The sequence below is a fragment of the Manis pentadactyla genome, chromosome 12 (assembly GCF_030020395.1).
Source record: "Manis pentadactyla isolate mManPen7 chromosome 12, mManPen7.hap1, whole genome shotgun sequence".
NCBI lineage: Eukaryota > Metazoa > Chordata > Mammalia > Pholidota > Manidae > Manis > Manis pentadactyla.
Genome location: NC_080030.1, coordinates 35,247,283 through 35,272,173, shown reverse-complemented (window position 1 = coordinate 35,272,173; position 24,891 = coordinate 35,247,283). Strand labels below are relative to the sequence as shown.

General features: G+C 37.0%; 1 protein-coding gene across 7 annotated transcripts in view; it reads left to right on the top strand.

The window, feature by feature from the left end:
- The window catches only part of MAP3K4 (mitogen-activated protein kinase kinase kinase 4), a 102,554-nt gene that overhangs the window by 21,003 nt on the left and 56,660 nt on the right, over positions 1-24,891 (top strand). For all 7 annotated transcript variants that reach the window (XM_036886682.2, XM_036886680.2, XM_036886681.2 and 4 more), the window contains exons 2-3: positions 13,315-13,505; positions 22,263-23,626. In XM_036886682.2, the coding sequence (XP_036742577.2) occupies positions 13,315-13,505; positions 22,263-23,626 (1,555 nt within the window). The remainder of the gene's footprint in view (positions 1-13,314; positions 13,506-22,262; positions 23,627-24,891) is intronic.

The window sequence follows — 24,891 nt, the reverse complement described above, 5'->3', positions numbered from 1 at the left end:
GCACTACAGTATGTTCCAGGCACATAGTCCATCTTCCTTGCCCTAGTCCTGGTATCAGCCATTTCTTCAAGGATCCTGTTTTTTTTTTTTTTTTGACTGGAACATGGTATTAGAAATTTGGTGAGAGATTCCTATGGTTTTGGGAAGAGGTGAGATTTAATGTCCAAATTTTCCTAACTGCTTTTCCTATTTTTCTATTTTCCTTCACTGAAAATCCTGGGAGGATATCTCATATGCTTGCACTTCCTAGATATATCTTCCCAACAGTTGGACTTCATGTTTGAATTTATATGTGTGTCATAGGGTGTATTTACAGTTAACTATTTTTAAAATCTAAAAGAGAAAAAAGATAACTTGAGCTAAGGAGATTCAGATAGCTCATGTGTTTACTACAGAAAGTGGCTCTTCAGTTACTTGATTTCTAAGAATGATAGGGAAGTAATTCATCATATAAAAGTCTTTTTTTCCCCCACAAATAAATTCAAATTAGAATAAGGGAATTAAAAAATGTTCTCACTTGTAAGAAGGGTAGATAGAGGGACATCATAATTCTTTCTTGCTATCTTTGAAGTTTTAAATGTCTTTGTTGTTTCTCTTTAAACTCTTTAATGTTTTGTGTACGTTTGGCATAGTTTAAGACTTTTTGTTGTCTTTCCTCCTAGCTTTGATAGTTTTTCATCTTCCGAATATCTCTGCCTAAGCCCCATAGTTCTCTTTAGTAAAGCCTAAGACAACTTTTTGAATGAATCATCACTTTTATTTTGTTGATTTTCTTTAAATATTTTTCTGTTGACATTTCGTCATAAAATGCATTTACAGTGAGATTGACGAGGTGCTTCTTTTCACTTCTTGTATTGAAAGGACACCGTCCCACCAGTGGCCCCTGTATCACTCCTCTGCACAACCTATTGTACAGATGGTAGACCCAAAACAGGTGCATTGAAGAAGGTTTTTATTCCATTTCAGTTGACTCCTTGCTAATGTGCATGTATACAATCTGGTGTTGATTTGCAAAGCTTTGGATTAAAATATAGATACAGATATACTCACACATTTCATTTTTTGGAGTTTTTAGACTGGTAAAAATAAGAAAGCACAACTGAAAAATGTCTTGATCTCTGTCCGCTTGTTTTCAAGTGTTGGCAGCAAGACTGCAGAAGTAACAGTCACATTCGTCTTTTTATCTGTAATGTGACTCAGGTATTTAAATGCCTAAAGCTTTTCTCTCTGTGTCTTGCTTTTTTTCTTGTTCCTTTTGGGTAGTCTACTGGCTAACCAGAAATGAGAGATAACAGGAAGTCTTTAAAGCATTTTGTTTTGTTTATATGATTTTATAACTTTGTTTTCTGAAAGCCTTTACCCGAAAATATTTTTTAATAGCTTGTAGAATATTAGCTTTTAATTACTTTTATTTCCAATGATGAATAAAGTTTATCCATGTGGGATAATTAATTTTTCTTTACATATGTGTTTGTTTTCTATTTTTGTGTGTGTGGTTTTTTTTTGTTTTATTTAGTTCAGGACTAATAAAGTATTCTTTGTGTAAATCTGTGAGTGAAAAAAGACTTCTACCAAAAGATCTAAGTCAAGCAGGCCTTATCCACTCATGTACCTAACCCTTTCAAGACCTAATCCTATCCCTTTCTTCTATAAAACATATAGACTATAGACTGATGCTCACAGAAACATGTATGCTTATGGCTCTACTCCCTAGAAAGCCTATGATTTTCTGTTCCCAGCAATTGAGCTATGTTTATCAACAGTTCCTGATTTGTTCCTTAATCTGTTTAGGTCTATTGTGTGTTTTAATTGTAATTGCATAGTTTAGTAAATTATTATACAAATACATGAAATGTGAATGCAAAAGAGAGCTGTAGGTTCTATATAAACTAATTTAGAATGCTTTGGAAAGTCTCAAGATAGGTCACAAAAAGGAAGTTGCCGTCAGATAGGTATAGGAGAGAAATGTTAAAGTTTAGGAAGAAAAATTATGAAAATCCAGGAAAGTTGCTCCACAAAAGTATTTGATTCTTGTTCTGTTTTCAAGAAATGTAGAGTGGCAGTTGTAGGGGCTGTGGTTTGGTGTGGTGTGCATGATGAAGGTGACTCGTGACTTCACTCAGAGACCCACATGAAAAAGCAAGACGGTAGCCCTCATCAGCGTAGTGATGGAGGACTTAAACACATTCATGGGAGTAAAGAGAAAATGAAGTGTTTAAGTTTTGTAAATGTGTCATCTATTTATTATAACTTAACAAGCCATACCAAAGCTTAATGGCTTAAAATGAAAACCATTTATTGTCTGTTATGGTATTGAATGGTCTTCTGCTTCTCATGGTGCTGGCTTGAACTGGGAGACAGCTGGGAGGTCCAAAATAGCCTCACTCAGAGGGTAGCAAGTTGGTGCTGACTGTTAGCTGGGAGCTTAGCAAAGCTTTGACCTAGCTGGGTTCTCCTTTTTGCAGCCTCTGCACCTGGCTAGGTTGGGCTTCAGAAATGGCAGTCTCAGGGTAGTTGAGTTTCTTACATGGTGGCTAGCCTTTGCCTGTGTGGCCTTCTAAAGTCTCGGGACTGGAACTGGCTGTTGTCACTTTTGCTACATTCTGTTGCTTAAAGCAGATCACAAGATCATCCTGGATTCAGGAGGAGGTAGTTATACAAAGGTGTGAACAGCAAGAGGCCAGGTTCATGGAGGGCCATCAAAGTAGCAGCTATCACAGTTGTTTCAATGTTTCTATTTGCATGTTTCATTTTTAATGCTTTTAATATGTATTTTTAAAAATTATCTGGCTTACCAAAAGTCCAGTGTGTTCTAATAAATCAAAGGCTTCTAATAAATCAAAGTGTTTGCAAGCAAACTTGTAATAATTTGATTAGAATTTGTATTCTTACTGATAAGTGTGGGGGCCTGGGTCTTTCAGCCCATGTTAATCTGACTCCAAAACCCTTATTCCTTACACCATACTCCATTACTGTTTTGGTCAGTAGACCGTCATCTTGGCACGTAGGGTTACTGTATCACTTAAACAATGTTATTGTCAGAAATCAATCTTTAATTCTTGTAGCCTTACAGAATTAGAGTCTTCAAGTAATTAAATGTTATTGTAGTTTAATAGAGTTTAGATTATTAAATCGAAAGTATCAAAGATAAAATTATTTATTTAACATATTCATTTATTTAACAGAAAGCAAAAAGCAGAAATCTCCCTTTGACTATTACTTATTAGATAGTAGGTTGATGATGAGGTGGGGGTGGCAGAGTGAACCTCACACAGGGGAGTACCATACTTCATAAGTGAACAAGTTTTTATTTCTAAGGACTTAGCTAAAGAACTTTAATGAAGTTAATTTTTTTCCCTTAGGGCTTGTGCTAAACTACAGATGTTTTTGAACTCATCTAATCCAACTTCATCATTTTATGGATGAGCTGTTTCAGGCACCATGTGGTTTACCTACTATGTCAGAGCGGAACTATTTAACCCCAAGTTACTTGAATTTTTGTCTTGTCTTCCACACATTTTTCACTTAAAAATGACACCAAACCCCCTTGGGTTGAGTTCAAGGCATACTTTTCTAAGACCAAATTTTATGTCAAGTGAATAGTACCTTAACAAAGTTTTATGTTAAAAGAGTGAAACATTGTTTTATGTGACTTGTCAGAAGTTTAGTACCAGAAAGATATTTCACATTTATATGTTTTTAAGCACAAGCAAGGCCAGTGTTACAGGGTAACTGATGTAGACATTGTACTAATTTTCTCATCCAAAATAATTGGTATCCATGGAAACATTCTGAACCAGTCAGCTGACCACATTAGCTCATCTCACATGAGCTAATCCAAAATGAGGTTTGGGATACTTTTGGTTAGTTAATTGAAATGATGCAAGTTCTTTTAAACTGACCACTAGTATTTATTTTCCTAGATTTTGTGTATAAATTTTTTTTTAAGAAAATAAAAGAAGAAACCTTTGCTTGATTTTCCCCTCCTGCCCCTGTACCATGTATTCCTTCTAAGCTAAGACTCCCAAACTAAGTTTTTCTTTGGCTGCTTTTAAGATTTTTCTCTTTCGTCACTGGTACATCACTGGATGTGCATAATCAAAAAGTAGTAGTTTTATAGTTGTTCTTCTAGGCATTTGCTGAGTTTCTTGGATCTGTGAGTTTATAGTTTTCTTCAAATTTGGAACAATTTCAGGCCTTAATTCCTAAAAAATTCTTTTCTGTTCCTCTTTTTTCTCATTTTAGACTCCAGTAACACACATGTTGCACTGCCCGATGTGTCTCACAGATTACTGATGCTCTGTTTTTTTCTTAACTTTCCCTTTCACTCATTTTGGATAATTTCTATTGCTATGTCCTCGAGTTCACTGACCTTTTCTTCTGCTGTGTCTAATCTGCTTTTAATACCATCTGGGGTATTTTTCATTGGAGCTGTATTTTTCATCTCTGTAAGTTCTACTTGAGTCATTTTTGGTCTGTTGATTTTTCTCCTGATTTGGGTCATAATTTCCTGTTTCTTTGGTAATTTTTGAAAGGATGGCAGACATGAATTTTACTTAGTGGGTGCTAGAGTTTAAAAAAAATCCTTTAACTTTGCTCTGACATGTATTAAGTTAGTAAGTTACTTGGATGGAATGTGAACCAATAACATTTCCAACAAGTTTGAATGCTATCTTGACTAAGCTAAGTAAATCCTAAGAAAGTGTTAAATGCATAGCTTTACTTTTGTGTAATGCCTATCCTAAAAGTTATTTTAATTATGAATTATAAATATAGTGGCTGGCAGGACCACATGGCATTTTTCTCTTATTTTCTGTGCTGCCTAATGAATAAGGAGGGATGAAATGTATTGTTTTATCTTACTTAAACATTGTTTACAACAAGATTCATCTTCCCTTCTATATGATTCTTTGTGTTTGCTGTTAGCATAATTAAGTATTTGGAAATACTTTGAATTAGTAGTTGTTTATTGTGTCTATATGCAGGGATAAGACTAAGATGACTTTTTGTTTTGTAATAGATGAAGTTTTGAAAATCAGGTATCTTCCTTTTCTGAAGAATTATTAAAGGAATTTATTATTCTACTTTTATTTGAAGAGTGCATTTTAAATGAATGGTTCTATATGGAGAGAAATAACTTGAGTCCACAGTTGGACAGCAGAACACAAATGTTCTTTTTTGTTTCTCCAAATTAAATTCTTTGCAAAAGTTAACATTTTTATCACAGATACTTACTTTGACTCTTTTTATCTGCTAAAGCACAGGACTTGTTTTTATGATATGTACTTACTAAAAAGTGGTACTTATTTTAAAAATAAACTCTGGTCTTGAGATCATGCTGTGTTGTTAGGTCTGGGGGCTTTCTTGGCTCACTGAAGTTTGGATATTTTCAGTCCTTCTTTAAAAAAATCTGCTTTAACTTTGCATTTCATTAATTCATTCAGTCACACAATACTGCTGGATACCAGTATAGTATTTCATACCATTTCATATGCTCATTTGATATTTTAGTATTTTCCGTATAGCCTTTCATTTTTATTATTTTTTGATATTTTTTTGAATGTTCACAACTGAAATTCCTGAGATATTTTTAGAGTATTGACCTTGCCAATTCTATCTTAATTAGTCATCATCTTAGTCTTAGAAAGTTAAAGTCATGTATGCAGTGCCTCATCCAGTAAGGCCGGGACTTGACTTTAGGTCCTCTGCCTCCTGAGTTCATGTTCCTCCTCACTGCAGAGGGCATGTTCTGAACAAGGTCTTGTTGGCTTCTTCATGTCTGACTCCATTTTGCTGTTTATCCTGGTATTCCCTGCTGTCTGATCTTTTAACTCACTAAATGTTTGCGCTCTAGTTTTCTAGTGATTACCATTCTAATATCTGAGTTGTATTATTGTAGGAAAATACTGGGTGGTTTTGAGCATGCTGAAGACTACTGGAGATACAAAAGTAATAAAGTACAGAACACTTCTTTTTTTTTTTTTTAAATAATTATTTTTTATTGAAGGGTAGTTGACGCACAGTATTACATTACATTAGTTTCAAGTGTACAACACAGTGATAAAACATTTATATACATAATTCTAGGTTCCAGCTATCACCCTACCAAGCTGTTACAATATCTTGACTATATTCCTTATGCTATACATTACATCCCGGTTACTTATTTATTTTACCATTGGAAGTCTGTCCTTATTTATTATTAATTAATTAATTAATTTTTTTGTGAGGGCATCTCTCATATTTATTGATCAAATGGTTGTTAACGACAATAAAATTCTGTATAGGGGAGTCAATGCTCAATGCACAATCATTAATCCACCCCAAGCCTAATTTTCGTCAGTCTCCAATCTTCTGAGGCATAACAAACAAGTTCTTACATGGAGAACAAATTCTTACATAATGAATAAGTCACATAGTGAACAGTACAAGGGCAGTCATCACAGAAACTTTCGGTTTTGCTCATGCATTATGAACTCTAAACAGTCAGTTCAAATATGAATACTCATTTGGTTTTTATACTTGATTTATATGTGGATACCACATTTCTCTCTTTATTATTATTATTTTTAATAAAATGCTGAAGTGGTAGATAGATACAAGATAAAGGTAGAAAACATAGTTTAGTGTTGTAAGAGAGCAAATGTAGATGATCAGGTGTGTGCCTGTAGACTATGTGTTAATCCAAGCTAGACCAGGGCAATAAAACATCCACGTATGCAGAAGATTTCTCTCAGAACAGGGGGGGTGAGGTTCTAAGCCTCACCTCTGTTGATCCCCAATTTCTCACCTGATGGCCCCCCTGCGACTGTGCCTGTCTTAGGTTGTTCCTCCCTTGAGGAATCTTACCCGTCTCTGGCTAACCAGTCATCTTCCGGGGCCATACAGGGAAATGTGAAGTTGGTAAGTGAGAGGGAAGCCTTACTGTTTGAAAAGGTTAGCTTTTTACTTCTTTGCATATTTATGCCCTGTGGCTTCTATGCCCAGCATTTGTCTTGAGGTATCTTTACCACTTGGAAGAATTATGATACTCGGTAAATTTGATATGAGGCACGAATTCTATTTAAGAATTCGTTGTAATTAGGAAGGAAGAAGAAAAGCTATAGAAGTAGCAGGCGGAAGAAGACATGGGAAGATTGATTATTTCTTTGACATATCTTCTTGTAGAGTAACTTCAGCATGTATAGGTTTTAAACTACTACTTAAATTTCCCACACACATTAACATAATAGGAGTATAGTTACATAACCAAAGCATACCTGTAATAACCAGCCATCTCCAGTGAAACCAAGAAAACCAGTTAGGCACCTTAGGCATTTGTGAAAACTTATCTATGATATGGTGGATATTGTCCAACTGAACTTGAAGAGTCTGAGAGAAATCAGACAAATTAAAACAACCCATTCCTGGGGAATGTTCACATCCCTTATGTTCTTTTAACAGTAAATAGTCTGTAGTTGTAAGATTTTGGAGTGCTACAATTTGCACTTCTCCTAATTCTTGGTTGAGTTCCAACAGTATAGATCCAGTCAAATTTGTTGTTTTACTGTATGCACAGGCCAGCTTAGATATCTCCTTCCTCATTCCCATGGCAAGTCCAGGAGCTGGTGGGATGAGTGCATCTACAGCTGTAGCAGTGCGTGGATCTTTGTTGGGGTTTTTTGATGATCATCTTCTGGCATGAGTCTTCCAGAGAGTGCTGATGTTGGAAGTTCTCTTTCATATCGTATCTTAGTTCATTTTCGGGGTAGCCCAATTAGGCTTTGATCTTCTGTATAGACGCAAACAGACCCTTTGCCTACACTTTTATATGCCCTTTATACCCCTGTGTAGAACTCATTGGAGGTTACCACACAGGAACTGCCCCTTTTTTTTTTTTTTTTTTTGGTATCACTAATCTACACTTACATGATGAATATTATGTTTACTAGGCTCTCCCCTATACCAGGTCTCCCCTATAAACCCCTTTACAGTCACTGTCCATCAGCATAGCAAAATGTTGTAGAATCACTACTTGCCTTCTCTGTGTTGTACAGCCCTCCCTTTTCTCCTACCCCCCCATGCATGCTAATCTTAATACCCCCCTACTTCTCCCCCCCCTTATCCCTCCCTACCCACCCATCCTCCCCAGTCCCTTTCCCTTTGGTACCTGTTAGTCCATTCTTGAGTTCTGTGATTCTGGTGCTGTTTTGTTCCTTCAGTTTTTCCTTTGTTCTTATAGTCCACAGATAAGTAAAATCATTTGGTATTTCTCTTTCTCCGCTTGGCTTGTTTCACTGAGCATAATACCCTCCAGCTCCATCCATGTTGCTGCAAATGATTGGATTTTCCCTTTTCTTATGGCTGAGTAGTATTCCATTGTGTATATGTACCACATCTTCTTTATCCATTCATCTATCGATGGACATTTAGGTTGCTTCCAATTCTTGGCTATTGTAAATAGTGCTGTGATAAACATAGGGGTGCATCTGTCTTTCTCAAACTTGATTGCTGCGTTCTTAGGGTAAATTCCTAGGAGTGGAATTCCTGGGTCAAATGGTAAGTCTGTTTTGAGCATTTTGATGTACCTCCATACTGCTTTCCACAATGGTTGAACTAACTTACATTCCCACCAGCAGTGTAGGAGGGTTCCCCTTTCTCCACAGCCTCACCAACATTTGTTGTTGTTTGTCTTTTGGATGGCAGCCATCCTTACTGGTGTGAGGTGATACCTCATTGTAGTTTTAATTTGCATTTCTCTGATAATTAGCGATGTGGAGCATCTTTTCATATGTCTGTTGGCCATCTGTATTTCTTTTTTGGAGAACCGTCTGTTCAGTTCCTTTGCCCATTTTTAATTGGGTTATTTGTTTTTTGTTTGTTGATGCGTGTGAGCTCTTTATATATTCTGGATGTCAAGCCTTTATCGGATGTGTCATTTTCAAATATATTCTCCCATACTGTAGGGTTCCTTTTTGTTCTATTGATGGTGTCTTTTGCTGTACAGAAGCTTTTCAGCTTAATATAGTCCCACTTACTCATTCTTGCTGTTGTTTTCCTTGGCCGGGGAGATATGTTCAAGAAGAGGTCACTCATGTTTATGTCTAAGAGGTTTTTGCCTATGTTTTCTTCCAAGAGTTTAATGGTTTCATGGCTTACATTCAGGTCTTTGATCCATTTTGAGTTTACTTTTGTATATGGGGTTAGACAATGGTCCAGTTTCATTCTCCTACATGTAGCTGTCCAGTTTTACCAGCACCACCTGTTGAAGAGACTGTCATTTTGCCATTGTATGTCCATGGCTCCTTTATCAAATATTAATTGACCATATATGTCTGGGTTAATGTCTGGATTCTCTAGTCTGTTCCATTGGTCTGTGGCTCTGCTCTTGTGCCAGTACCAAATTGTCTTGATTACTATGGCTTTATAGTAGAGCTTGAAGTTGGGGAGTGAGATCCCCCCTACTTTATTCTTCTTTCTCAGGATTGCTTTGGCTATTCGGGGTCTTTGGTGTTTCCATATGAATTTTTGAATTATTTGTTCCATTTCATTGAAGAATGTTGCTGGTAGTTTCATAGGGATTGCATCAAATCTGTATATTGCTTTGGGCAGGATGGCCATTTTGACGATATTAATTCTTCCTAGCCACGAGCATGGGATGAGTTTCCATCTGTTAGTGTCCCCTTTAATTTCTCTTAAGAGTGACTTGTAGTTTTCAGAGTATAAGTCTTTCACTTCTTTGGTTAGGTTTATTCCTAGGTATTTTATTTTTTTTGGTGCAATTGTGAATGGAGTTGTTTTCCTGATTTCTCTTTCTGTTGGTTCATTGTTAGTATATAGGAAAGCCACAGATTTCTGTGTGTTGATTTTGTATCCTGCAACTTTGCTGTATTCCGATATCAGTTCTAGTAGTTTTGGGGTGGAGTCTTTAGGGTTTTTTATGTACAGTATCATGTCATCTGCAAATAGTGACAGTTTAACTTCTTCTTTACCAATCTGGATTCCTTGTATTTCTTTATTTTGTCTGATTGCCGTGGCTAGGACCTCCAGTACTATGTTAAATAACAGTGGAGAGAGTGGGCATCCCTGTCTAGTTCCCGATCTCAGAGGAAATGCTTTCAGCTTCTCGCTGTTCAATATAATGTTGGCTGTGGGTTTATCATATATGGCCTTTATTATGTTGAGGTACTTACCCTCTATTCCCATTTTGCTGAGAGTTTTTAACATGAATGGATGTTGAACTTTGTCAAATGCTTTTTCAGCATCTATGGAGATGATCATGTGGTTTTTGTCTTTCTTTTTGTTGATGTGGTGGATGATGTTGATGGACTTTCAAATATTGTACCATCCTTGCATCCCTGGGATGAATCCCACTTGGTCATGGTGTATGATCCTTTTGATGTATTTTTGAATTCGGTTTGCTAATATTTTGTTGAGTATTTTTGCATCTACGTTCATCAGGGATATTGGTCTGTAGTTTTCTTTTTTGGTGGGGTCTTTGCCTGGTTTTGGTATTAGGGTGATGTTAGCTTCATAGAATGAGTTTGGGAGTATCCCCTCCTCCTCTATTTTTTGGAAAACTTTAAGGAGAATGGGTATTATGTCTTCCCTGTATGTCTGATAAAATTCCGAGGTAAATCCATCTGGCCCGGGGGTTTTGTTCTTCTGTAGTTTTTTGATTACCGCTTCAATTTCGTTGCTGGTAATTGGTCTGTTTAGATTTTCTGTTTCTTCCTGGGTCAATCTTGGAAGGTTGTATTTTTCTAGGAAGTTGTCCATTTCTCCTAGGTTTCCCAGCTTGTTAGCATATAGGTTTTCATAGTAGTCTCCAATAATTCTTTGCATTTCCGTGGGGTTCGTCGTGATTTTTCCTTTCTCGTTTCTGATACTGTTGATTTGTGTTGACTCTCTTTTCTTCTTAATAAGTCTGTCTAGAGGCTTATCTATTTTGTTTATTTTCTCGAAGAACCAGCTCTTGGTTTCATTGATTTTTGCTATTGTTTTATTCTTCTCAATTTTATTTATTTCTTCTCTGATCTTTATTATGTCCCTCCTTCTGCTGACCTTAGGCCTCATTTGTTCTTCTTTTTCCAATTTCGATAATTGTGACATTAGACCATTCATTTGGGATTGCTCTTCCTTTTTTAAATATGCTTGGATTGCTATATACTTTCCTCTTAAGACTGCTTTTGCTGTGTCCCACAGAAGTTGGGGCTTAGTGTTGTTGTTGTCATTTGTTTCCATATATTGCTGGATCTCCATTTTGATTTGGTCATTGATCCATTGATTATTTAGGAGCGTGTTGTTAAGCCTCCATGTGTTTGTGAGCCTCTTTGCTTTCTTTGTACAGTTTATTTCTAGTTTTATGCCTTTGTGGTCTGAAAAGTTGGTTGGTAGGATTTCAATCTTTTGGAATTTTCTGAGGCTCTTTTTGTGGCCTAGTATGTGGTCTATTCTGGAGAATGTTCCATGTGCACTTGAGAAGAATGTGTATCCTGTTGCTTTTGGATATAGAGTTCTGTAGATGTCTATTAGGTCCATCTGTTCTAGTGTGTTGTTCAGTGCCTCTGTGTCCTTATTTATTTTCTGCCCAGTGGATCTATCCTTTGGGGTGATTGGTGTGTTGAAGTCTCCTAGAATGAATGCATTGCAGTCTATATCCCCCTTTAGTTCTGTTAGTATTTGTTTCACATATGCTGGTGCTCCTGTGTTGGGTGCATATATATTTAGAATGGTTATATCCTCTTGTTTGACTGAGCCCTTTATCATTATGTAGTGTCCTTCTTTATCTCTTGTTACTTTCTTTGTTTTGAAGTCTATTTTGTCTGATATTAGTACTGCAACCCCTGCTTTCTTCTCACTGTTGTTTGCTTGAAATATGTTTTTCCATCTCTTGACTTTTAGTCTGTACATGTCTTTGGGTTTGAGGTGAGTTTCTTGTAAGCAGCATATAGATGGGTCTTGCTTTTTTATCCATTCTGTTACTCTGTGTCTTTTGATTGGTGCATTCAGCCCATTAACATTTAGGGTGACTATTGAAAGATATGTACTTATTGCCATTGCAGGCTTTAAATTCGTGGTTACCAAAGGTTCAAGGTTAGCCTCTTTAGTATCTTACTGCCTAACTTAGCTCACTTATTGAGCTGTTATATACACTGTCTGGAGATTCTTTTCTTCTCTCCCTTCTTGTTCCTCCTCCTCGATTCTTCATATGTTGGGTGTTTTGTGCTGTGCTCTTTCTAGGAGTGCTCCCATCTAGAGCAGTTCCTGTAAGATGTTCTGTAGAGGTGGTTTGTGGAAAGCAAATTCCCTCAGCTTTTGTTTGTCTGGGAATTGTTTAATCCCACCATCATATTTGAATGATAGTCGTGCTGGATACAGTATTCTTGGTTCAAGGCCCTTCTGTTTCATTGCATTAAATATATCATGCCATTCTCTTCTGGCTTGTAGGGTTTCTGTTGAGAAATCTGACGTTAGCCTGATGGGTTTCCCTTTATAGGTGACCTTTTTCTCTCTAGCTGCCTTTAACACTCTTTCCTTGTCCTTGATCTTTGCCATTTTAATTATTATGTGTCTTTGTGTTGTCCTTCTTGGATCCTTTCTGTTGGGGGTTCTGTGTATTTCCGTGGTCTGTTCGATTACTTCCTCCCCCAGTGTGGGGAAGTTTTCAGCAATTATTTCTTCTAAGATACTTTCCATCTCTTTTCCTCTCTCTTCTTCTTCTGGGACCCCTATAATATGGATATTGTTCCTTTTGGATTGGTCACACAGTTCTCTTAATATTGTTTCATTCCTGGAGATCCTTTTGTCTCTCTCTATGTCAGCTTCTATGCGTTCCTGTTCTCTGATTTCAATTCCATCAATGGCCTTACAGAACCCTTCTTTACCATTGATGTTGTCTTAGTGGGGAAATTTAAAAAAGAAAAGTGTTATAATATTGAATTAGAAAGGATTTAGAGGATGTTAGAAATGTTAAAATGGTTTACAGTGCTATGCTGTGCCGAACTCAAAGGCGAACTTCTCTCTAAATGTTAAGCAGGTGAGTGAAGATCTCGGGCTGTCTCAGTGGGTGGGTGCATGAGGACACTGACTTCCAAGGCTTGTAATATGAGTAATATAAATCGCTTAGTGAACCCTTATGCTTTGATTACTCCTGTTGAGCATGCAGGTATGAAGTTGAGTTATTATCCTTATTTCGTAAATGTGCAATGTGGAGATCAGATATAATTTGGCCAAGGTCACATAGCTCCTAACCAGCACAATCAGGATTTGAATTTAAATTTGAATTCACTTAATGCATTACTGAATATTTTCTTTGCTTATTATCTTTTGTAGGCAAGAGTGCACATTTGGAGATTCAGCTTGCAAGAATTCTGAATCAGATCTAGAGGATTTTTCGGATGAAACAAATACAGAGAACCTTTATGGCACCTCTCCTCCCAGCACACCTCGACAGATGAAACGCATGTCAACCAAACACCAGAGGAATAATGTAGGGAGGCCTGCCAGTCGATCTAGTTTGAAAGGTGAGTTTTGTACTTAAAAAGGTGTGCATGAGCAGACATGGCACTTTTAGTACTTTTAGTTTTTCCGTTTAAATTTGATTTTTATGCTGCTTTAAAATTGTATCTTTTCATTTGTGGATTAACATTAGCAGACTTGTTAAGAAAGGAGGAAATAATACTTCAGAGAAAGAAAGGTTTGTCCTGAGTAATTGTTGAATTCAGTGTTGTGAGGCATTTGTATTACTTTTGGGATGAAGGAGAGGCCAGGTGTGGATGAATCAGTATAACTCATCCAGGATGTCTGCTGCTCTATGGGGTGGATGCCTGCTTTTATTCTTTGAATTTCTAGATTTTGTCTTTCAGACATGATATATTGGACAATTTAGGAGAGGCTGAGCCAGGCTTTCTTCCCCCAGATGCCCTAGCCAGCCTGAGACCCTTGCCGTCTGATGGGGACCAGGAAGATGCCCTTACAGTGTAGGGCCCTCTTTCTTGCTAAGATCAATGCATAGCTGTTACCTTATGCCTCTTAACTATTGACAGAACTTGTGTTCTGCTTTTCTCTTTGTTTAGAATCCCAAGGCCCAGATAGTGTTCAGCTCCTAGAAGCTGGGAGTGGTCTCTGTTTTCATTGCTTACTCCCTCCTAGCATGGCACAGCAGCTTTCTGAGGTAGAAGAATCAAGTCGTCCTGACCTGTTCTCTCCTTGTCCCCTACTTTCTGTCATGGAACCTCAGGTCATTGAAGGCTTATAATTTTAGACTTTCTCTGTTAATTTCAGCAAACTTGTTCTAAAACTGATCTCATAGCTTCCTGGAATTCATTCATCTGCTACTGAAAAAGATAGGGATTTCATTCTTTATGTCATCTGAGAGATTTCCTTGCCACATATTTTCCCTGTTGACATCAAATTTATTTGCATTTCTCTTTTTCTTTAGTTCATGCTCTTCCTCCTTTTGATGAGGTTCCCATCCTGCAGATTTTTCCCGCACCTGACCTCTCATGGTGTACGTTGGCAGGTTCCTTCTGTGTCCCTGTTGTGGCCCTTCCTCAAGAAAGAATGAAGGGAAGAGAAATGGATTATATTGTATTTTGCTGCTTGAGTGAAATCTTACACAAGGAGGAATTCCTAAGCAGTAAACAGTCTTTCTTTCCCATAGGGAAGGTGATTTTTTTTTTACTTTCTCTTAAAACTTTATTTTCAGTAGGATATTAACCTATAGCCTATACTTACTAGTTTCTTTGGAAAACTAATAACTTTCCATTGCAAATTGCCATCTTTTAAATCAATCCTTATCCATTTTCTGAAAGAAATTTCTCAAATGCCTACAGAAGTTTCTTAAACAAAATAGGTATTAGTGAAGTAGTATCTACTGAGTCAATATTAGTACATGTTTTGCTTTATGTGGTAAGTGGAGAAGACGCCAGTAGTACATCTGCCTTTTCTTCACTTACTGGTCCATACAGCTTTAGAATAGGAGTTGGGAGCTCAATTCCTTTTAATAGAGTGAGGAACTGAGGCCAGGAGTTTTAAAGCAACTTCTTTAAGGCCAGAAGGCTTGAGATAGTGACAGGATTATTCTCCTGGTACTCAATTTGGACTTCTTCCTAGTACAAGCAGTAGTGGTTAAACTTCCCTGAATGAAGTGCTTGAGTTAACTTGTGGTTTTTCACTAATCAGTCAGAAAATCAGTCACTTGATATTTGTTGAGCTCCTCCTATTCTTCTGGACTGTGTGGGAGACAGAAAGAAGATAGAAGGTTGTCTCTTTCTCTTACCAATTTCTTTCAATTGTTTATTTCATTAAATTATTGAATGTTAGATCTGGCAGGGGTCTCAGAGACCACTTACTCCAGGTCCTGCCATTTTTCGAGTGAAGAAGCAATGGCTATAGACCTTTGGACTTGTTGCTATCTAATAGTAGACCTTGGACACCAACATCCTTAACAACTTGTTCTTTTTCTTATTGCAAAAGATTACATATTTGTTGTAGGAAATTTAGAAAATGCAAAACGAAATAAAAATACTTATAAACCTAACATGCATAAATAACTTTTGTCATCTTAGGTAAAAGCCTGTATCAGTAGGAAGCACATAGGTAAATGGGCAGTGCAGTCCGTGTGGCAGAGCTGGGATGGAGGGTGGTGAGTAGAGGCCTCCCCGCTCCCCATAGGAGGGACTGAGAAGAGCTGAGGTTGGGAACATTCTGAACAAGTGACATTTGTATATGACCTGGAGGCTGAGGTACAGAGACCAGTAATTCAAAGGAGTGTGTGATTCATAATAATATATTGGTCCTTGGTATTTTCAAGAGCTTTTAGAATTAATTAGATTGGTCAGGTTTATTTTTAAAGCTTTCCAAGGAAATAGTACCTGGTACATTATTTCTTTCTTGCTGCAACAAGCAAAGGTTCTCTGAATCATACTATTCATTTTAGAACTACAGTCCAAGTTGGACTCCTCTTTTTAATAAATGTCACCAATAATATTTGTGTTTTTCTGGTTTTCCATTGCTATGCAACGAACCACTCCAAAATTTAGTGGCATGAAAGAGCAGCCATTTTATTGTGCTCACAATTATGTGGGTCAGGTTTTTCAGGCAGGGCACAGCTTACCTCTAACCATGATGTTAGAGCCTTAGCTAGGACAGCTCAGTTGGCTGGAGATGTTGTCATGGCTTGGACCCTGAGGGACCCTAAGTCAGGAGTCTCAGTTCTCCTTCACGTGGTGTCTGCTGGGCCTCTGTGGTCTAAGATGGCTCCTTCACTCGTTTGTCTGGCACCTGGGGCTGAAGGCTTGCTGCATTGTTTTTTTGCCTCACCACTTTTTCACCTGACTAGCCTAAGTTTCTTCACAGCATATTGTTCCCTGGGTAATTGGATGTCTTATATGGCAGCTAGCTTCCCTCAGAACAAGTGGTTTAAGAGATCAAGGTAAAAGTTGTCAGGTTCTTAAAATGCAGCTTGGGAAGCCCCACAGCATCTCTGCTGCATCCTCTTGGCTGTGCAGGGCTGGCCAGAATTCAGGGTGGGAGAGGCCACACAGGCCTTGAGGATGAGGATGTGCGGCTCACTGATTATCTTGACAGACTAGTCCTGCCTGCATTTGCTATAAATCTTTGGGGAGTTAGGATCTGGTCAGACTGTCTTTATGCTCCCCAGCCCTTCTCCTTCATAAGTGAAAACATCAAGAGCATCCCTGAAGTAATATATGAACAGAAAAAAGGCACTGTTTGTTGAAAGGAAATGAGAGTAACCATGAACACTTACTTTTTTAGTATGGTAGCCTTTGTTGTAAACTGAGTGTATGGATATGATTCTTTATATATTTTTATTATCATAGGCTGAGTAATTACTGTTAATCTGTAGTAACTAGCTACTATAGATTCATTTTTTTATAATTGGAAATTCCTTCCCAGGCCACTTTTTGACCAACAGGCCATGAATTGAGGGCTCCCACGAGACTCTCTTCAGGTTCTGTAATTTGCTATAATTGCTCACACAACTCAGAGATGTACTTTTGTCCCCTCCCCTATACTTATGTTCATCGGACTCCAGAATAGCTGAATGGAAGAGATTCACCAGGCAAGGTAGTATCCTGGCTGGTGAGGGGCTGGTGCTCAACAACAGAACATGAAGCTCCCACGCCCCATCTGTGACGTTATCCTGCCAGCCCAGGATGTGTTTGCCAACCTGGACGCTTATCCAGTCTCTTTGTTCAGGAGTCTTAATAGAGCTTAATCTCCAGACCCACCCTGCTACCTACAACCCCTTTCTGGGAGGTTAGGTTGGTGATAAGTGGGGCTTGAAGTTCTAACACTATCACCTGGTCCTTCTGTGACTTGTCCTATCCTGGGGCTGTTTGGGGCCCCACTCTAAGTTACCTCATTAGCATTACATTTAGGTGTGATGGAAAGGAGCTCTTTGTGAATAACAAAAGAAACTCCTATAATTCAGGTAATGCCAGGGGTTTTAGAAGTCTGTGCTGGGAATCTGGACAAAAACTGAATATACTTATTATACCCCACTGTGCAGTATCAAATACTAGCAAAGATACGAGGAGATGCCAGCTTTCATACAAAACTGGTGGGAGTGCAAATTGTCTCAGTTCCCTGTTGGAAAAGCAATTTGTTAATATAGTTAAATTGAGATTGGTTATATCTTTGATCCAGCAGATCAACTACTGGGAATAGATTTTAGAGAAGTTCCTGCAAATGGACATAAGAAATTCTGCAAAAAGACTCATTGTGTCATCATTCGTTGCTTCTGATTCCAAGCATGATATGCAAGTGTGTAACCACCAGACAGGGAAGTTCAGAACAGTACCTATCAAGGTTGTCTGAATGGGAGCTGATTGAGGAGAGGGGACTGGAGATTTGGGCAAAGATGAGGTCACCATCCCTGCGATATTTTATTTCTTTGTATTGATGGACTTTAAGTTATTGCCACCTAGATGTGTGGAACACTGTGTTTTATCCAATGGTTGAATTTTCTTGGTTTTGTTTCCCTGAAAATGTTAAAGACATGTTTGTTTTCAAAATATTAACTTCAGTTTTATAACTGGTGATAAATGTGATAGCGTTGTTATGACATCCAGGTAAGGATGGTTAGCTCCTTCCTACCTAAAAAAAGCCAGCCATGTGACATGCTGAGCAGCATAACCTACCAGATAAGCTCTTGAGTTAGCTTGCTTGCCAGGCTTAATTTCATACTTTGGTGAGTAACAGAATTTAGCTGTGGTATTATTTAAATTATATTTTCAGATCATGGTAAGTAACTACCAAATTACAGCAATTAAGATTTTAATAAGTTTTGGACAGTAATTAGCCATATATTGCTGTTTCTTCTTAAGGTTGGTTTAAGGGAAAGGCAGTCAGGCTATCTCATCTAAACTTTTGTTCTTTTTAATGTAGCAGAAGGAAGTAAATTGAGCTCATTTCATAGTTAAAATAGGCCACATAAGAATTAAGCCTATTCTTAATTCAAAGCCCTTTTTAGAGTGAATCTGCCTTGTAATTATTATCAGCTCCATTTTGCAGCAGCATTAGGATATTGCAGTAGCCAGGTTATAGAGATAGAACAAATATCCCAAGATATGTATATCAAATTTGTACATATATACACATGTATGTACATATGCATATATACACATTAATCTCCCTTTCATTAGGAAATATCTCAAGCTCTGTGTGTGTGTGTGTTCCAACAGTAGTAAAATCTGCAACTCTTGTTTTTGAAAGAATATAGTGTGGCTATAAACTTGAGCTGGTAAAATGGTTATAAGTCAGATTCAATCTGTATAGTCAGATGAATGCTCATTGTTAACCAGAGTGGACCTAAGTCTATATTTCAGCTCTTTAGTCTAAACCCAGCCTGACTTTCATGGTTCTAATTTATATTTCCAGGCTACCTACATACATACTCACTGTTCCAGCCAAGCTCTCTTCTTTTTTGCCTTTGTGTCTGTTCATGCTCTTCTTATTTGGTGTAAAGATCCTCTTGTCTTCCTTGCTAGCCTTAGTTTAATGAAGTCTAGGACTTCATTGCTCTAATGATCATACATTTAAGGGTAAAGAGCAGGCATCTGCATATACTGTCTCATTTGAGAGCCTGAGGAAGGCCAGCATTTTGAATTTGGACAATACGTGAGTGGGGGGAAATACGTATTGCAAATACTGATGAAAAATACATTTTATATGTAATCTAAGGAGCCATTTTTAGATATGGATAGTGGAAATTCAGTTGATAGTCTGATAACTCCTCAAACAAGTGAACTGTGTTACTTGTCATTGGTTGCTTTTGGTTTCATTGTAAAACTTACTTCTTTTCCATTCATGTTCTTTTGACTTGGCAGTAATTATTGTTGATTGGCCAAAGGAAAAAGTAACTACTCCAGAAGTTCACTTTGTGCTACAAATCATGCCATTTAATTTATAGCCACTGGGGATATGAGATGTTCCATTAGACTTACTTAAGTTATTACGAACTAGTTTTGTAGTACTTTAGAACTTGTCATGGAAAATATTTATATACTTTTGATCTATTCTCCTTTTCAGAAGCTCTGTTTGTATTTGACTTTTTTCTTAATTGAAGAGGGTTTAATTTTAATAGAAAACCTAACAAACCTGTCCATAACAAACAGGCTTTTGAGTAGGAAAAGTTTTTTACTCATGTCAGAGTGGGTAAAGACAAAATATAAAGTCCTTTAGTATATTACTGTCTAAGCTTATCGGTTTTTTACCCCTGATACCTTAATACTTCCCAGATCTCCCTTAACTGACAGGTCCCTTAGGGTTTTATGGAGGCCTCTCTGGTTACCACTGCCAGAAAATACTCGTGTGTTTCTTCTCTCCAGCAGAAATACATTATTTGAAAATTATAGTTACTGATAAGATAGATGGGTTGGTATATGTATAGATTTTTTTTGCATGGTAGCTAGAACAGGGTGTAAGTCTGTTTTAAGTTGAAATCACATCATTTTAAAACTAAGATATATCAGTTCCCATTTGTATTCTTTTAAAACCAACTTTATTTTTATTTTGGAAAAAAAAAATAGCTTCTTAGTCCCATTTTGCTCCTTTTCCAACTTGCTTTTCTTTATGCACACACACACTGTAGATCCCCATATTAAACCATTGCTTTTTGTAAACATGAAATTTCAAAAAATTTTGTAATGCACCATTTTGTGAACTGTAAGGTAGACTGAACAATATTTTTATCTAATCTAAAAAAATTAGTTTTTTAGACTTGCTAACATTTGATTCTATCTGTATAGAAAAATGGGATTGTGGCATTCTTCCCCTTAAGTCCTTATAATTGTTGGAATAAAGATCCAGGCTGAGAAGCTTCATCTCTTAATATTTTCATGCTTTGAGTATTAGCTTCCTGGTGACTATAGATCTGGATAATGTTTATAGCCCAGTGTTCTCTGGTTGTTAAAATCAATCCAGTCACTCTCAGATAATTCTTTGTTTCCCTTAGAACCTTAAATCATGGATTAGAGAAACATTTATAAATTATATAAGCAAAGTAATACTTCTTCACTGTTCTCTATTACTTTCAAATTATACACTGTATGCAGACATTCTCTGGGCATTATCAATAATGCTACCCTAGGTTTGTTTTACAGTCTTAGGATCCTAAGTCTTTAGCTCACGAATTGTTTGTGTTACCTGCGTTTTTTATTTCTTTGATGCAAAACCATTTATTTGGATACACATACTAGTTAGAACAACATTCTGGTCTAGATGGGCAATGGTTTTTTTTTTTCACATATTTCTTGGGCATTCTTATGTACTCTCCTGGTGTTAAATAGCATCTGTATATACCAATGAATTCCAAATTGGCATCTCTATCTAGATTTTTGTCCTGAGCTCGACACATACATTAATTACTACAGACATCTCCACATGGCTGTCCCATAGGCATCTCAAACTAAATAGTGTTAAGAACTAAACTCATTATTTTTACCTCCATTTTTACTGATACTGTGTTTCATAGTAACAGAGTATAGAATTACTTCAAATCTTGAAAAGTAAAATATAGTGGAGTTAAATTTGGAAGTACTTGTTAGCTTTGCTTTTAACTAAACATTGCTTTACTTAGTGGAAACAAATGGTATGTATGTGCTATGTTAAAGGTGTAAAGAACATAGTTAAAGAAAACATGAAAGGGGAGGCAAAGGGCTAACCTTGGTCAATTTTTATGACAGCATTGATAAACATCTGTAGCCAGAACAATAAAATTGTGAAGAAATTTCTTGGATGGATTGTGTAAGAAATTTTAAGACATTCGGCAATAAAAGAGATTAAAGCTACAGATAAAAATTCCATCATTTAAAAAATATTGCTAAGTTAAAAAATAATAGTAATAGTTTTTATATGAAAATATAGAATAATCCCTATAGACAGATAAGAAGTCCTTTTGATGGATCATGAAGGAAATCAAATATAATGTAAATCAAGTTGGAAGTGCTCTTAGGGATATTTGTTCTAAAATCTGTATTTTAAAACTAATTTAAATTGATGGGAAGGTCAGTTGGATTTAAACAAATTTTCTTTGGTGAATTGATTTTGGGTATATTAGTCTGTAACCCATATAAATATACCCTATTTTTTCAAATCTAAAGGCATACTATAATATTATGTACTAAGAAAAAATGCTTACATTGATGACAAGGTGTATTCTTATACTTGGAATTTTTAATTTATTGAAAGAACTTTAATACATCTTGAATTATTTTAAAACATATTCAGTTTTTTATAAGAATAATCTTAAAGTACCTTAAGGACTTTTCCCTCAATCTACTTCATTTTATAAATGAGAAAAGTGACCTAGAAAATTTCAGCTCCAAATTAATACATTTTAGTTCATGGCAAAGGCAGGAATTGGGTGTGTTTTCTCAACCATGTTTCTGTCAAATCTGCCATATTGTTTCTCCTTCTTAAATTGAAGGTGAAAACTTGTGGAGCTTTGACTAGCTGGTAAGTGTGCTTTGTAGTGTGGAGGTAAACAGCCTGCTGTTGGTTAGTAGTGGCTATTAGAGACCATAACAGTATAAGATAGCAGGGAAAATAGGTAAAATCTTTTTAAAAATTTAGAAAGAAATGTTATATATATTTTGAATCTTCTAATTTTCAGCAAATAGTAAGATATTTTTCTCCAGTAACAGCCTAAAAATGTAAGTAGAAGTGAATATCAGTTTTATTGAAAATATTTAAAATATTGAGAGTAGCTTCATATTTAGGAGTAATATAATGTTGTTTATTTATTTTTATAGAAAAAATGAATGTATCAAACCAGCCTCCACATAAAGACACTGGAAAGCCCATGGAGAATGTGGAAGAATACAGCTATAAGCAGGAGAAAAAGATCAGAGCAGCTCTTAGGACAACAGAGCGTGATCATAAGAAAAATGTGCAGTGCTCGTTCATGTTGGACTCAGTGGGGGCGTCTTTGCCCAAAAAATCGATTCCAGATGTGGATCTCAATAAGCCTTACCTCAGTCTTGGCTGCAGCAATGCGAAGCTTCCGGTGTCTGTGCCCATGCCCATTGCCAGAACTGCGCGCCAGACTTCTAGGACTGACTGTCCAGCAGATCGCTTAAAGTTTTTTGAAACTTTACGACTTCTGCTAAAGCTTACCTCAGTCTCAAAGAAGAAGGACAGGGAGCAAAGAGGACAGGAAAATACGTCTGCTTTCTGGTTTAACCGATCTAATGAACTGATCTGGTTAGAGCTACAAGCCTGGCATGCGGGAAGGACCATTAATGACCAGGACTTCTTTTTATATACAGCCCGTCAAGCCATCCCAGAAATTATCAATGAAATCCTTACTTTCAAAGTTAATTATGGGAGCTTTGCCTTTGTTAGAAATGGAGCTAGTTTTAATGGTACTTCAGTTGACAGGCAATGCAGAGCCCCTCATGGAACAAAGGTCATGGGTTACTCAACGTATCATGAGCATCTCCAGCGCCAGAGGGTTTCATTTGAGCAGGTAAAACGGATAATGGAGCTGCTGGAGTACATAGAAGCACTTTATCCATCACTGCAGGCTCTTCAGAAGGACTATGAAAAATATGCTGCAAAAGACTTCCAGGACAGGGTGCAGGCACTCTGTCTGTGGTTAAACATAACAAAAGACTTAAATCAGAAATTAAGAATTATGGGCACTGTTTTGGGCATCAAGAATTTGTCAGACATTGGCTGGCCAGTGTTTGAAATCCCTTCCCCACGATCATCCAAAGGCAATGAGCCAGAAGATGAGGGCGACGACACCGAAGGAGAACTGAAAGAGCTGGAAAGCAGTACGGATGAGAGTGAAGAAGAGCAAGTTTCCGATCCACGTGTGCTCGAACCCAGACAGCCCGTTGACACCAGTTTCAACATCCAGTCGCAAGATTGCAGATCTAAGAAGCTTGAGAGGCTTGAATCTGAGGATGATTCTGTCGGCTGGGGGGCACCAGACTGCAGCCCAGAAGCAGGCTTAAGTAGACATTGTCTGACTTCTATTTATAGACCATTTGTAGACAAAGCACTGAAGCAGATGGGGTTAAGAAAATTAATTTTAAGACTTCACAAGCTGATGGATGGTTCCTTGCAAAGGGCACGTGTAGCACTGGTAAAGAGTGACCGTCCAGTGGAGGTAGGTTTCCAGTAGGCCTTAGCACGCTCTCATCCTTGGTTCCATTGCTCCTCGTTAATTACCAGCTGTGTTGTATCGATTATTATGTACTTTCAGGGTCTTGATACTTTTAAAGCTTCAATGTAGTTATTGTAAATTATAGATTTAAACGTTCCTATGAAGTTCTGTGATGAATGGGGAAATGAATCTATGGAAACTGTATGAAATTTAGTAAATTAAGTGTAAGAAATGTGTGGAGGAGAAAACTCCAGCCATATAAATACAGGATGGAGAAGGACAGGCAACATACAAAGAGGGAAGGAAGCCACAACCACAGGTGACCACAGCTGAATATGAATGTTAGTAAAAAAATGTCAACATGACACCAAAATTTTAAAAAAATGAATAAAGCACCCAGGGTTTAGTTCTTTCTCTAGTCTTTGCACAGCTTACTCCCTTTCCCGGTAGCACGTCCAGTTTGGGTCACTATATTTCACAGAGATGTGAATTGTAGGGAGATGTAAGAATGATCACAGGAGGAAAGTATACATTGTTTGGCAATGTTAAAGTGTTCAGTGTGAATGTGGAAGTTTAAGGAAAGCCTTAATTATTGTCACATCTGTTTTGATAGTGAAGATTTTTGTGAGAGGATTATACCCACTAGAGGAAGTGGTTTGAAAACAGTACAGATTTGGTTTTGATAGTTTGATATCTCAGAAATTCTTTACTGTTAAGTTGGAAAAATTAGAAGGGGACATATTGTTGGATACTGTTCTTGAGAGTTGGAGAGTACGAGTAATTTTTCTGTGGTGGTGCGTTTGGATGTTCATCTGGCAAACAGCAAAAGCACCAGACCTCAGAGATCCCTTACACCTGTGTTAGTCTCAGCATCTAAATTTTAGGAGCTATATACATACACATGTGTGTATTTTTTATTTTTATTTTTTTAACTTTGGTTTTATTACACGGTAGATAATAAGTAGATAACAAAACATAAGGTATTCTTTCAAGAGATGGGAAACATGGGAAGTGAACCTGAGTTTGCAAGATTTTTATTTTTAATCTGTTGGCCAGATCATGAGCCCCAAAGAGAAGGGGTCAAACGTTTATGTAAGATGTTAGCAAAATTAATCAATACTTTGTAGCTATAAGAGATTAGTTTGAGTATTATTTTGTTTAGAAATCTTAAAAATGAATTTATATATATGATTTTCATTGAACAGTATTTTAACACTGAGTATTTTTATGTACATCTTTTTATTAGAGCAAGTGAGTTTCCCCCCCTT